Genomic DNA, 14,115 nt, shown 5'->3' on the forward strand with positions numbered 1-14,115 from the left:
ATACAGTGACATTCATTCTCTTAAAAATACAGCTTTATGGTCACTTTTTATTATACATAAAATGAAATTTCAAGGAAAGGTAATATCCACATGGACTAAAAATGCATATGGAATCTATGTAATGAAAATACCAATAATGCTCTAGAGTGAAAGTATGTGGGGCTTTTAATTCATTCATTCAACCTGTACTTCTAAGCGCTCACTCTGGAAAGGTTACAGGTGCTAAGAAGTTAGCAGAGAACAAAGGACAATAATCCCTGCTGTCATTTACACTCTGAAGGGAGGAAAGAGAAATTAAACCACAGACACGCGGATTATAGAGTGTATTAGAAATGATACCCTAAGTGCTAATGAGAACAATGGAGCAAGGGAAGGATATAGGAAGTAGGATTGTAATCAAAACTGGGATTGTCAAGGAAGGGCTGGCGGGGGAGGGGGCAGTGGGGGCGCAGATAACACTTGTGCCAAGACCTGAAGGGGATGAGAGAGAGAGGATGTCTGCAGGAAGGATGACTCTAGGCAAGGAAGCCAGTGTGGCTGGAGGTGGCAAGATGGAGGTGAACGCACAGTGGTCATGGGGAACAGATCCTGCAGGGTCTTAAAGGTTTTTCTGTGTGATCTGGAGCAACTGGAGGGTCTTGAGCAGAGAACTGGGGTGTTTTAACAGGATCACGCTGACTGGTGGTTTGAAAGTGGCCTGTAGGAGCTTGCTGTGTTTTGTTTTGCAGCAATGGGAAGGATGTAGTTGCCACTTCCTGAGATGGGGAAAGTGAGGAGAGTAGTAGGTTTGGGGAGTTAGGTGGGGAGTTCAGGTCTGGATGAGTTGGGCTTGAGAAGTCTATTAGACATCCACAAGGAGATGCCCAGTAGGCAGTCTTCACCCTCACCTCTCCTCTACCCCCTCTCTTACGATTACAGAAGTTGTGGCCGCATCAAGGCGTGCATCAGCCCTCCAGTAACCCAACTGGCAGAACCTTGCACCCCGTTAAGGGCTACTCCCCATTCGGAGCAAGGGGCACACTTGATAATTTGTCCTACCAGAGACAGCAATTATAGTAATTACTCCAAGGCAGGTGTTTGGCATCTGTGGCCTTTAGCAGTTGAATGTCGGAGTCCAAGGGAAAGATGGGAGCTGCAGACACAGACGTGGGGACCATCAGCTTGAAGCTGTTGTGCAAAATCATAACATCAGCAGAGGAAAGGATTTACAAAGAAATGTATGTAACACCCCACCGGGTTGTTGTCTTGTGAGGATTAAATTAAATACACACATAAAACATCTGGAATACAGACACTGCTTAATAGAGAGCTGCTGTTTTTATTAACAAACTTATCTGTAGGAGCTCGTCCATGGACAACATCCAGTTCACACAGATGGGCGCGCATTTCAGTAGCCATACACGCCCAAAGAGGACGAGACTGGATGAGGTTGAGCTGACTGATACCTTTAGATGGATGGTCCTCAGTCCAATCCTTTCATTTTACAGGCGGGGAGGCGGAGGCTTGGGGAGGCTAAGCGCGGTGAGCAGGCGGCAAAGCGGAGCTTCCACTAGGGCTCCCAGTTTCCCTGCACCGCGCCCGCTGTCCTCCGGGCCACCCGTCCCACCCGAACGCGCCACAGCTCTAGCCAGCGCTCCAGCCCGCGCGTCACCGACGCCCGCGGCCTCTCCCACCTCTAAGTTCCAGGAAGCTCTCGGCCTCTAGCTGACCGTTTGCTGCTGAGCTTCCCTGGGGAGGAGGCGCCGAGGTGCCCGGCGCTGGCCCAGGCAGGGCTAGGCCTCGCGGGCAGCAGGCGGGAGAAGGAAGGGCTGTGGGGCAGGTCCCGGCTGCGCGCGGCAGTTGTGCGCACTTCGGTTCTTCACGCGGGACACACGTGGAACGCCGACCCCTGCGCCCCGGCAGCTGGCAACTGGCAGGGCCGGGAACAGAAAGTGTAGGGACAGAAGAGCGCTGGAGTCTTCCCCGGGAGGGAGCCCGGGGCCGCAGCCCAGGGGCGGGGAGCGGGGCGGGGCTGGGAAAGTTGAGTACTGGTCGCGCAGGGCCGGGCTCCACCGGAGCGCCCGGCGCAGAAACCGTAAAAGGCTGGAGCGGGCGGGGTAGGTGTGGCTCTGCCTGCGTGACCTGAGCCCCGGTCCCAGTCTCTGTTGTCTCCCGCGGCCGCAGCCTCTCAGCCATGGGCGCCGTCTGGTCTGCCCTGCTGGTTGGAGGGGGTCTGGCCGGAGCACTTTTCGTTTGGTTGCTGCGGGGCGACCCTGGAGACACCGGGAAGGACGGGGACGCGGAGCAAGAGAAGGACGCCCCTCTTGGGGAAGCTGCGGTTCCGGGAGGCCATCAGAGTGGCAGCGGCGGACTGAGCCCTGGACCTTCCGGGCAGGAGCTGGTCACCAAACCAGGTATTCTTCCCCCTATGACTCCAGGGCACATCTGCCAGAGCTTTGAGGTTAATCGAGGAAGGGAGGAAAGAGACAAACCCACCTGGAGCTTTCCTCCTGAGGACAGGCTTGCCTAAGGGAACTGGGCCGTCCCCACGCCCCTCGGTTTCCCAGGCTGTTTGGTATGCGCGGGCAGGCTTCTTGGCTGGTCCTCCAAGGGCCGCGCCCTTGCCGAGTGCCTCAGCGCCCGCGCCTGAGGACTTGGTCCTGCCCCTCCGGCGGGGATAAGCTCCCCCGCTTGGCGGCGCTTGGTGCAGTGCGGGTGGCTGCAGTGGCGGCGCCCCTTCCCGGCCTTTGGAAAGGAGAGCTTAGGTTTAGGGGATCCTACAAGCCTCTTCGATCTCTGCCCAAGCAGGGACATTTTCTCAGTCCCAATCCTGGTAGTCTCACATCCTACCATCGCACAGCCGATGAAGAGCTGGGTTTGGGAACAACCGAGCTGCGGGCGCCTCCTTCTATCTGGACGCTTCTTTAGGAATGCAAAGTTCAGGCTGGACTCTGGCCATGAAGGCTGTGGCTGAGGCCCTGGGCCTGTGCCTTAGTCGCCCGTTTCAGCACTGTGGGAAGTCCCCCCCACGCTGCCCCAGAATAGGGCCGGAGGGTCATCCCTAGGGACTACTTAAATAGGGGACCCAACCCTGATGAGTAGAATTGACATCTGGGTTTAAATTTCTATATGTTAGGCACTGTTTGCTAAGCAGAGAGCAAACACTGGCAGAAAACATTACCATCCAGTGCCTTGCCTTGGCAAGGTGCCCATGCCTGGACAGAAGCCTAATGGTGAAAATGACATCTGTGAACTTTATTTTTAGCCCAGCGGTGTTCATGTGCAGCCACATGAAAATCTGCCCGTGTGCCTTTACTATGATTGGTCTGGGATGCCTAGACAGTTCACTTATCTTTTTTCTGAAGACCAAGCTCATGCTTTAGGTTGAAAAGTTGGGAATCCAGAATAATATTTGTTCATTCTCACTTCCAACTCACCATCATCGAGGCGGGCAAATCACAAGGTCAGGAGTTCGAGACCAGCCTGGCCAATATGGTGAAACCCTGTCTCTACTAAAAATACAAAAATTAGCCGGGCGTGGTGGCAGGTACCGGTAGTCCCAGCTACTTGAGAGGTTAAGGCAGGAGAATCGCTTGAACCCGGGAGGCAGAGGTTGCAGTGAGCCGAGATCCCACCACTGTACTCCAGCCTGGGCGACAGAGCGAGACTCCATCTCAAAAAAGAAAAAAAAAAAAAGATACAGTGAAACAAGACTGTTGTCCCCATACCACCACCACTCCCACATAAAACCGCAGCTGTGCTGATTTTATGTATGATTTGGAGATTTCAATCTTGCAGGGAGCTATTTGGACTACCACTGGCCTGGCCAAGAAGGAAACTGCATTTTTAGAGGACTTGGATTTTGTATTTTTAAGAACATTTTTTTAAAAGTGCTTACTATGGAAGGGGGTACAAAACACTGTTTTGTTGAGGAGGTTCCTAATGCATATGGGATTGGCAAGGAGAAACCAGCCCCCTTCCCCCAGTTCTCCCTCCACTCCTGCCCAGGGATGCACTACTGTTCTTTGTATCTCCCCACAGCGATGGCTCCTGCTGATCTGCCCGCAGATCTGCAAGAGCCAGTCCCTGCCCTGCACGCCTCCCCTGGGAGTACAAGTGTACTCTTCTGGTTTGTAAGGTAGCCACGCAGCCCTTTGCCCCACAGCCTGGACAACATTCTTTGATGATAGGAGCCAAGCAACTTAACTTGGCTGCATGCCAGTATGGCCTGGACTGTGATGGGGTTACATGTCTGCCTCTACAGCTTACCACTTCATTTACACTTGTGTTAGCACATTGATACTCCTGGATGTCCCTTTTATTGTCAGATATACATGTGTATTCTTAGAGCACAGTGTTGGGAGCATACTGGTTAATTAAGTAGTACTTTATTTTAATAGAGGCGGACTTTGTGAATTGCAGATTGATTAGTAGTAAAGCTTTCAGTAACTAAATCTATTTTCTCAGCCTAACTTTTTTCTTAAATGAACTACCTGACTCTATTACATTTTTCCTTTGATTTCTTAGAGCATCTTCAAGAAAGCAATGGACATTTGATTTCTAAGACCAAAGACCTTGGTAACCTGCAAGCAGCATCACGGAGATTGCAGAATCCTTCCAGGGAAGTCTGTGACAATTCAAGAGCATATGTTTCTTCTGGACAGTTTCCAGACACAGAAGCTTCAGCTACCTCTGAGACCAGTAACTCTAGGAGTTACTCTGAAGTTTCAAGAAATGAAAGCCTCAAATCTCCTATGGGAGAATGGGGATTCCAAAAAGGACAAGAGATATCTGCTAAAGCAGCTACATGTTTTGCAGAGAAGTTGCCTTCTAGCAACCTGCTCATGAACAGAGCTAAAGAAGAAGCGAGCCTCTCTCATTTGAACAGTCAGGACCGGGTTGACCACAAGGAGTGGGAAATGGTGTCTAGGCACTCATCTTGGGGGGATGCTGGTGTGGGTGGCAGTCTTAAGGCTCCAGTGTTAAGCGTAAACCAGGGAATGGACAATGGAAGAAGCACTCTGGTGGAAGCAAGAGGTCAGCAAGTGCATGGGAAAACAGAAAGGGTAGCAGTGATGCCTGCAGGGTCTCAGCAAGTTAGTGTCAGGTTCCAGGTCCATTATGTCACAAGCACTGATGTGCAATTCATTGCAGTAACTGGAGACCATGAGTGTCTTGGGAGATGGAACACTTACATCCCACTCCACTATAACAAGGATGGGTTCTGGTCTCATTCCATTTTCCTGCCTGCAGATACAGTGGTGGAGTGGAAGTTTGTGTTGGTAGAGAATGGGGGGGTTACCCGCTGGGAAGAATGCAGCAATAGATTCCTAGAAACTGGCCATGAGGATAAAGTGGTTCACGCATGGTGGGGGATTCACTGATTCAGTTTGCAAAGTATTGGAGAAGCTGTAGAACAATGTGGAAGAGGCTGAGGTTGTGGAACACACTGAAAAAAATAAAGGCAGTGTGACTCCAAATTCAGCCATCCGAATTGTTTCAAATTTGCTAGTGGCCTTTGTCTAATGTGCAGAAATATATGTGTGTGTGTGTATAATGCTTCCAGTGAGTGTGAACTTTTCTTCCCCGTGGCACGGACTGACGGACTTGTGATGATCCATTTAGGGCTTGATTCTCTTGGGGAGTGACTTGGCTAAGCTTCAGGTGTGAACTGTGGTCATGGAGCAAAAAAATTAACCAGCTGCCCAGGGTTCAAGCTTGAGCCTTTAGGTGATCTTTAAACCATGGTAGCAAAATAAGCCTCACTCAAACATAGCTGACTTCCTCTTGGTACAGCTTGAGAAGCACTTTTTACTACATACATATTTTATGCTTAAAAAGTTAACATGATACAAAACTGTGATTAGAAAATATCTGGTCTGGATGTGATTAGTAAGGGTACAAGATAATGCTCTAAGACTGCCTAATGCTTTTTGTTTGATTTTCATCTGCCAGGCGTGGTTATGTGCTATGAGGGTAGCAAGTATGTCTTTGTCTTAATGATCTAAGGCTGGTGTAGAAACAAGGGGCCTAATGAGAACCAATCGTCATGGAAGTCAGTCGCAGGGCAGCCCATGAGGAAAGGGAACATGAGTGGGGGTGGGGGTAGGCTGAGTGAAGTAGCCTGAATGACACCTCTTAGAGGACTGTGAAGTACAGGCACAGCCTGACTACAGGGACAGACACACCACCCATCATTTACCCATCGGAGCATCTGTAGGACCATCTCTCTTCCACTTCTCCTCCCCTCCCCCACCACATCTGGATAGATGGACTGTCCTACAGCAATCGTTTCCATCTGTCACCCTCTTCCCTCTCCTTTCATAGCACTCACTATCTTGGGTAACACATTTATACAGGACAGTGGTACAGAAGTACATCTTTGCCCTAAGAAGACAGCAAATATTTAAACTTTAAGTTATTATAACTGAACAAATAATAAAACCTGAATTTTAATATCTTCATTCGATGTCTGAACTATTTGTCTAAATTTTAGTATCATAATAGCCTAGATGTAAAATAAAATACAAATATTTTCCTCCACTAATAACAGACATATACAGAAAAGCAAATATCAAAAGGTACAGAAGACATGAAGATTCTGTTTTTCTCCTCTCTTTGGAGAAAAAGTTTACAATATTTATTTTCAAAGTTCACCTTTGACTGGAGGGAAATTCAGCATACCTGTACTTGAAAATGAATTCTTACATGTTAAAATAACTTTTAATAAGTTTAACATCTATCAGTGAAATAATGTTTAATCCTGTTAAAAAGATGGTTTTTGCTGAAAAGAATAAATCCAGCTGAAAAGAGCATAAGAAAGGGCTTAAAAGAACTATGTTTAACAGTTTTTGGCTCATGGTACTTTTACGTTAAATTCATGTGTACTGTTTACAGACTTCATAATGAATTTTATATTGTACTAATAAGCTCTGCAGAAGGCATTCACCATTACTGCGTGGAATGCCCAAACATGCCCATGAGGAAAATTAAAGGTAAAACAATTTAAGTAAAAGTCTCTCTAGAATTCTATTACTGGCTATTTTATCACTACCTGGTAACATTATAATTAATCTTTCAGTAAAGCCAACTGATCTAAGAGATAAATACTACACTTTATATTTTAAAAATTCACTTAAAATTGGATGTGCTTACAGTTCTAACATTGCCCTTGAGAGCAGAAGCGTGAGGATCTTCTGGTGACAGCATGTATGCCCTACTCCATTTGTTGTCTGCATAGGTTAGGGCTGCTGCTAGCTGCTGTAACAGACACCATCCATTTAAGAAGGCTACAGCACCAGAGGCTGATTTCTTGCTCATGTAACTGTCAGCAGTGAGTCCTCCTGGCAGGAGGGCAGCTCCCCTCCTTGCAGATATTCAGTTACCCAGACTCCCTTCTGCCCTGTGGCTCTACCATCCCCTATAACCCTCCTGTCCTCTGCATCCAGCCCATGGAGGGGAAAATAAAGTGAGGAAGAACACCCATGCATGTTAATACTTTGATCTGAAAGTGCCACATATTGCTCTGTCCACATTCTGTTAATGAGAACCCTCAGGCCACACCCACATACAAGGGGAGGCAGGATTGGGAAATAGAGACTCTTGCTGGGCAGCTGTTTCTCAGTGACAATTCCAGATTATACTACAGGAACATAAGATTTGTTTTGGACAGCTAGCCATCTGCCACATTGTCCCTAATGTTTTGACACAACGGATTCATTTTTGTATCTGTTCTTCTCTCATTTTATTTGGTTCACATATAAACCCCCCTAATTTATTAAAATATAATTAAAGCAGACTGAATAGATATAATCTAGAAGTTACCAACTTGCTAAAGAGTAACAAAATCGTTTTCTTTCTTTACTATTATTAATAAGCAAAAAAGGGAAACTTCTGTAAAAGTTTTGACTGGGGGCCCTGATGTTTGGGTCTCTGTTTACCCTCACTGATATTGACAGAACAGTGAGTTCATAGTCACAAAATGAGTCCCTGCTAGTATGCTGAAGTTTGTCCTCTGTCCTTGGTATTACACCACATCTTTCACTTTCATGTGAAAGTAGTTTTTCCCCCAGCAATTTTTTAAAGCTACATTAGATTGAATAAAACACTTAAATTAAATTAAAATTTAAGTAGAATAAAATACAATAAAATAGATTCTATTGTCTTGGGACCAGTAACAACAATAAAAAACTACAATTATTGCAGTATATTTGAATAAGCACAAATTATATCTTATGATTAATTACCTTATAAGGTAATTATAATACTTTATTACATATGAATACTTTATAGGTATTAACTGTTATAATGTATAAATACTAGCTAGCAGATGTTTGAAGTTTTACCATGAGGGATTCAAGAATAGTTTATTTCAAAATAGAGTTTACAAGACAGGGCATCTTTTATTAAATTTTCACATAAAAAGAAAAAGTACACAGGGCACTAATTACAAGTAACACCACAATTAATTGGGCCTCATTCCTCTGTAAAGAATAGGCAAGCAACGAGTCATTTTAGTAACATTTTTTCCTGGTCTTTTACTTTCTGTATCCTCTTTTCTTGATTTCTGATCATTGAAGACATGGCTGAAAATGTTGATAAAACAGTTAGAATAACAAAATCCACTCAGGCTTTAATTCTATAATGTGCTACTTAAAAGATTAGCTTGTTAGTATAGAATAGACATGTTCTGAGCTCAAGACATTCTTAAAAAATCGTGATGTAGCATATTTTTGAAAAGGTTGGTGTTATGGAAGAGAGCTAAGGGTAAATCTTTAGTGGTTCAGATGTTTTATTTACTTATTTATTTTGTAGAGACAGGGTCTCTCTGTGTTGCCCAGGGTGGTCTCAGACTCCTGGCCTCACGCAATCCTCCTGCCTCGGTCTCCCAAAGTGTCAGGATTACAGGCATACGCCACTGTGCCCAGCCTCAGTTGTTTTAAATGGGCATGAGAATTGTAAAAGTAATACTAATTATAAATAATTCAAACACCTCAGAAGGACACAAAGAAAGATGAAGGTCAGTCTTTGCCTCTGCTCCCTCAATCTGCTGGAATCTGCCTCCGCCTGAGAGGTCATTACCAGCAATTTGTTGAATATCTGCATGTGCATATGTTTTATTCTTTACACAAATGAAAATATATGGTATAGATTGTTCAGTAGCTTCCTTTTTCCATATAACAAAATGTCAATAATTTTCCAGTTCAGCTTATGTTGTGTTGTAACTGCATAGTATTTACTAATATTTCATTATGCAAATTATTAGAATGTTAGTAAACAGACTAAAAAAGGTTACATCCTTTTCCTTCCTTCCTTCCTTTTCTCCCTTCCTTCCTTTCTTTCTTTCTCTCTCTCTTTCTTTCTTTTTTTCTTTCTTTCTTTCTTATAATAAATGCTTTTATATAAACACTTCTGTGCATTTGTACAATCATTTTTTATAGAATAAATTGCCAGAAGTGAAATTTCTGGGTCAAAGCGTAAATGCACTTCAAGTTTTGACAGTCCTCCCAAAATTCCCCCTAAAAATACTTGTTTTAGAATTTTCAAGAGGTGTCCCATCCAGACACTGCATTCAGCAAAAAGGTCTTTTTATTTTGTAAACAAATATATGTCTTCCATGTGGATTATTGTTTGGTGGCATACATCGGATAAACTCAGAAACATATGTCATGGCGCGAATAAAAATATGATCAATAAGATAATGCATCTTCCTTCAAAAAACTCACAATAGATGTGGAGAGGAAGATGGCAGATAGGAGACAGGGCTGACATGCAGCCCCAACTTGGATGGACAGAGAAACGTGTGGAGACCGTTGACTTTTGCTCCAAGAGCCACTGCAGGAACATAACAGGAAAACCAAAAGAATTTACAGATCCTTTAAAAGAAGCAGCATGCCACTGCAAATTCCACAAGACAGGTAAAAAACTGTGAGTTTCCAAAGTGTGAGAGGGGGAAATCCTGCCTCTGAACATATACCCCATTGGGGAACCTGAAAATCCAGATTACGGGAGAAGGATTTAACCTTACCTAGAACTGGAACAAATTTAGTGCAAAATATAAAAGTAGAAGGAGCAGTGGGAGGGGCCTTGGAGGCACTCCCATTCTCCAGCTTGAGCCCAGGGAAGCCATCCCTAACTATATCTCACAGGGGCAGTTGGGGAAGGTGGCTGGCAGAATTTGGGAGTGGTCGCAGAGTGAAAGAAGCTTGCAACTGAACTCTGTAATAATTTCAACTGGGCACAAATTCTTTTGAGCAGAATCTGGGTGGTGAATGGGAAATGCTACAGAAAGGAACACAGAAGCCACTGCTGACAGTGTGGGCAGAGAAGAAGGGGCAGGTGAGACCTGAAAGCCATACTTGCTTTCTCAGTGGGGAAGTTTATAACAGGGGCAAGGTCTGATCTACCTGCAACCCCCAACCACTGCCCTGCACTGGCTGCCTGGAGACACTGGCGCTGTTAGTAGGGCATGGTGGGAGCAAGATTGGCCTTGCCAACTGTGTGGGAGGCTAGGTGAGGCCTACTGCACAGGCTTTCCCCAACTTCCTTGGCAAAAGAGGCTGCCAATTCACCTCTGGAACATAACCCCACTGGCCCAAGAACCACCACGCATACCCCACAGTGGCCACAGCAGGCCTCACCCAAGGAGAGTCTCAGCTCAGACTCACCTAACTCTGCCCTAATCCGATGGTATTTTTTAACCTGCACTGGTAGCTGATCACAAAACACACAAACTATTGAGAGCTTGATGGCCCCACATATCACCTGACAAACCCAAATACTTACCCTGGCCAACTTAGGGCAGGCTTATATTCCCCTGTCTACTATCACAGCTTGTGCTCTCTTGAAAGTGCCACCTCCTGGCTGGAGGCCAGCAAACTCAGGACATTATAGTAACCCATGATAGAAATGATAGAATAACCCTGTACTAAGGAAGGAGAAAGCAGCTGCTAATTCCACTGCCTGCAACATTCTGGCTACCCAGAGGTCCTGAGTCTGTCCATGTGAACATACCACTGCTAGCAAAACCAGTATTTGATAAAGCCAGGACACTAAATATATCTATAACCAAGGACCCTCACAGAGTATACTTTACTCCCCTACATCCTCTACCAGAGGAGGTGCTGGTATCCACGACTGGGAGACCTGAAGATGAATCACATCACAGGACTCTTTGCAGACATTTCCCAGCACCAACCCTGAGCCTGGTAGACCCATTCAGTGGCTAGAAGCACAAGAACAATAACGATCATTGCACTCCAGCTCTCAGGAAGGCCCATCCCTTGGGCCTTGGGGAGGACACCACATTAATGGGTCACCCTGTGGGACAAAAGAATCTGAACCTTGAGTTCCAGGTTTTTCCACTGAAATAGTTTACCCAAATCAGAAGGAATCAGAAAAGCAATTCTGGAAATATGACAAAACAAGGTTTGATAACATCCCTGAAAGGTCACACTAGCTTGCCAGCAATGTAGCCAAACCAAGAAGAAATCTCTGAATTGCCAGATGAAGAATTCAGAAGGTTGATTAAGCTACTCATGGAGATACCAGAGAAAGGTAAAAACCAACTTAAAGAAATTTAAAAAACAATACAGAATATGGATGGAAAATTCTCCAGAGAAATAGATATAAAGAAAAACAATCACAATTTCTGGAAATGAAAGACACACTTATAGAAATATAAAATGCATTGGAAAATGTCAACAATAGACTAGAACAAGTAGAAGAGAAACCTTCAGAGCTCGAAGACAAGGCTTTCAAAGTAGCCTAATCAGACAAAGAAAAAATAATTTAATAAAATTGAACAAAGCCTCCAAGAAGTCTGGGATTATGTTAAACAGCCAAACCCAAGAATAATTGGTGTTCATAAGGAAGAAAATGAATCTAAAAGTCTAGAAAACTTATTTGAGGGAACAATTGAGGAAAATTTCCCTGGTCTCACTAGTGATCTAGACATTCAAATACAAGAAGCTCAAAGAATAGCCGTGAAATTCACTGCAAAAAGACACATGGTCATCAGGTTATCTAATGTCAAGATGATGGAAAGAATCTTAAGAGCTGCAAGGCAAAAGTATCAGGTAACCCATAAAGGAAAACCTATCAGATTAACAGCAGATTTGTCAGCAGAAACCCTACAAGTCAGAAGGAATTGGGGTCATATTTTTAGCCTCCTCAAACAAAGTAATTGCAAGCCAAGAATTTTGTACCCAGCAAAACTAAGCTTCATGAATGAAGGACAGATTAAGTATTTTGCAGACAAAAAAAAGAAAAAAAAAAGTGCTGAGAGAATTCCCCAGTACCAAGCCATCACTAAAAAAATGCTAAAAGGAATTCTAAATCTTGAAACAAAACCTCCAAACACACCAAAATAGAACCATCTTAAAGCATAAATCTCACAGTGCCTATAAAACAATAACACAAAGAAAAAAAACCTCAAGGTATTCAGGCACCAACTAGTAGGATGAACAAAACAGTACCTCATATCTCAATACTAACATTGAATGTAAATGGCCTAAATGTGCCACTTAAAAGATACAGAATGGCAGAAAGGATAAAAATCCACCAACCAAGTATCTGCTGTCTTCAAGAGACTCACCCAATGCACAAGAACTCACATAAACTTAAGGTAAAGGGATGGAAAAAGATATTCCATGCAAATGGATACCACAAACGAACAGGGGTAGCTAGTCTTAATATCAGACAAAACATACTTTAAAGCAACAACAGTTCAGAAAGACAAAGAGGGATATTATATAATGATAAAGGATCAGTCCAACAGGAAAATATCACAATCCTAAATATATATGTACTTAACACTGGAATTCCCAAATTTATAAAATGATTACTACCAGACCTAAGAATGCGATAGATGCTAACACAATAATAGTGGAGGACTTCAGTATTCCACTGATAGCACTAGACAGGTCATCAAGACAGAAAGTCAACAACAGCAAAAAAAAAAAAAAACAAAAAAAACAAAAAAAAAACAAAAAAAACAATGCACTTAATGCAATGAACTTAAACTATACCCTAGAACAAACAGACTTAACAGATATTTACAGAACATTCTACCCAACAACTGCAGAATATACATTCTTTTCATTAGCCCATGGAACATTCTCCAAGATAAATCTTATGATAGGCCACAAAACAAGTCTAAATAAATTTCAGAAAATCAAAATGATATCAAGTACTCTCTCAGACCACAGAGGAATAAAACTGAAAATTAACTTCAAAAGGAACCCTTAAACTATATAAATACATGGAAATTGAATAATCTACTCTGGAATCATCTTTGGATCAATAATGAAATCAAGATGAAAATTTAAAAATTCTTTGAACTGAATGAAACTCGTGACACAATTTATTGAACCCTCTGGGATACAGCAAAAGTGGTGCTAAAAGGAAAGTTCAAAGCCTTAAATGCCTACATAAAAAAGTCTGAAAGAGCACAAATAGACACTCTAAGGTCACACCCAAGGAACTAGAGAAACAAGAACAAACCAAACCCAAACCCAGCAGAAGAAAAGAAATAACAAAGATCACAGCAGAATTAAATGAAATTGAAATAAACAAATAAAAAACAATACAAAAGACAAATGAAATAAAAAGTTTGTTCTTTAAAAAGATAAAATTATTAGACCATTAGTGATATTAACTAAGAAAGGAAGATAGAAGATCCAAATAAGCTCAATTAGAAATGAAATCAGAGATTTTACAACTTATACCACAGAAATACAAAAGATCATTTAGGGCTACTACGAACACCTTTATATGCACAAACTAGAGAATCTAGAGGAGATGGATAAATTCCTGGAGACATATAACCCTCCTGATTAAGCCAGGAAAAAAACAGAAACTCTGAAGAGACTAATAACAAGTAGTGAGATTGAAACAGTACTTTAAAGAATGCCAGCAAAAAGAAGTCCAAGACCAGATGGATTCACAGCTGAATTCTATCAGGCATTCAAAAATAACTGGTACCAATCTTACTGAAACTGTTTCAAACATAGAGAAATACGGAATCTTCCCTAAATCATTGTATGAAGTCAGTATCACCCTAATACTAAAACCAGGAAAGGACATAACAAAAAAAGAAAACTACAGAGCAATATCCATGATGAACATAGATGCAAA

General features: G+C 43.2%; 2 protein-coding genes across 3 annotated transcripts in view; one reads left to right on the forward strand and one right to left on the reverse strand.

Annotated features, from left to right (window-relative positions):
* Positions 1–1,298: 1,298 nt before the first annotated feature.
* STBD1 (starch binding domain 1) lies at positions 1,299–5,532 on the forward strand. Its single transcript, XM_011927226.1, has 2 exons — positions 1,299–2,393; positions 4,507–5,532. Exons 1-2 carry the CDS (start codon positions 2,174–2,176, stop codon positions 5,361–5,363), a joined length of 1,077 nt encoding a protein of 358 aa, XP_011782616.1. The 5' UTR covers positions 1,299–2,173; the 3' UTR covers positions 5,364–5,532.
* A 2,824-nt stretch (positions 5,533–8,356) lies between these two features.
* CCDC158 (coiled-coil domain containing 158) overlaps positions 8,357–14,115 on the reverse strand; it is a 116,708-nt gene continuing 110,949 nt past the window's right edge. For both annotated transcript variants that reach the window (XM_011927228.1, XM_011927227.1), the window contains one exon: positions 8,357–8,564. In XM_011927228.1, coding sequence (XP_011782618.1) covers positions 8,488–8,564 — 77 coding nt within the window. In that variant the 3' untranslated portion in view covers positions 8,357–8,487. The remainder of the gene's footprint in view (positions 8,565–14,115) is intronic.

Source organism: Colobus angolensis, unplaced genomic scaffold (assembly GCF_000951035.1).
Source record: "Colobus angolensis palliatus isolate OR3802 unplaced genomic scaffold, Cang.pa_1.0 Scaffold70, whole genome shotgun sequence".
Taxonomy (NCBI): Eukaryota; Metazoa; Chordata; class Mammalia; order Primates; family Cercopithecidae; genus Colobus; species Colobus angolensis.

Bases quoted from the DNA above. Each gene is read 5' to 3' on its own strand.
- STBD1 (XM_011927226.1), top strand. From the start codon at position 2,174: ATGGGCGCCGTCTGGTCTGCCCTGCTGGTTGGAGGGGGTCTGGCCGGA. The intron at 2,394-4,506 runs GTATTCTTCCCC...TTGATTTCTTAG, and splicing joins GGAGCTGGTCACCAAACCAG to AGCATCTTCAAGAAAGCAAT.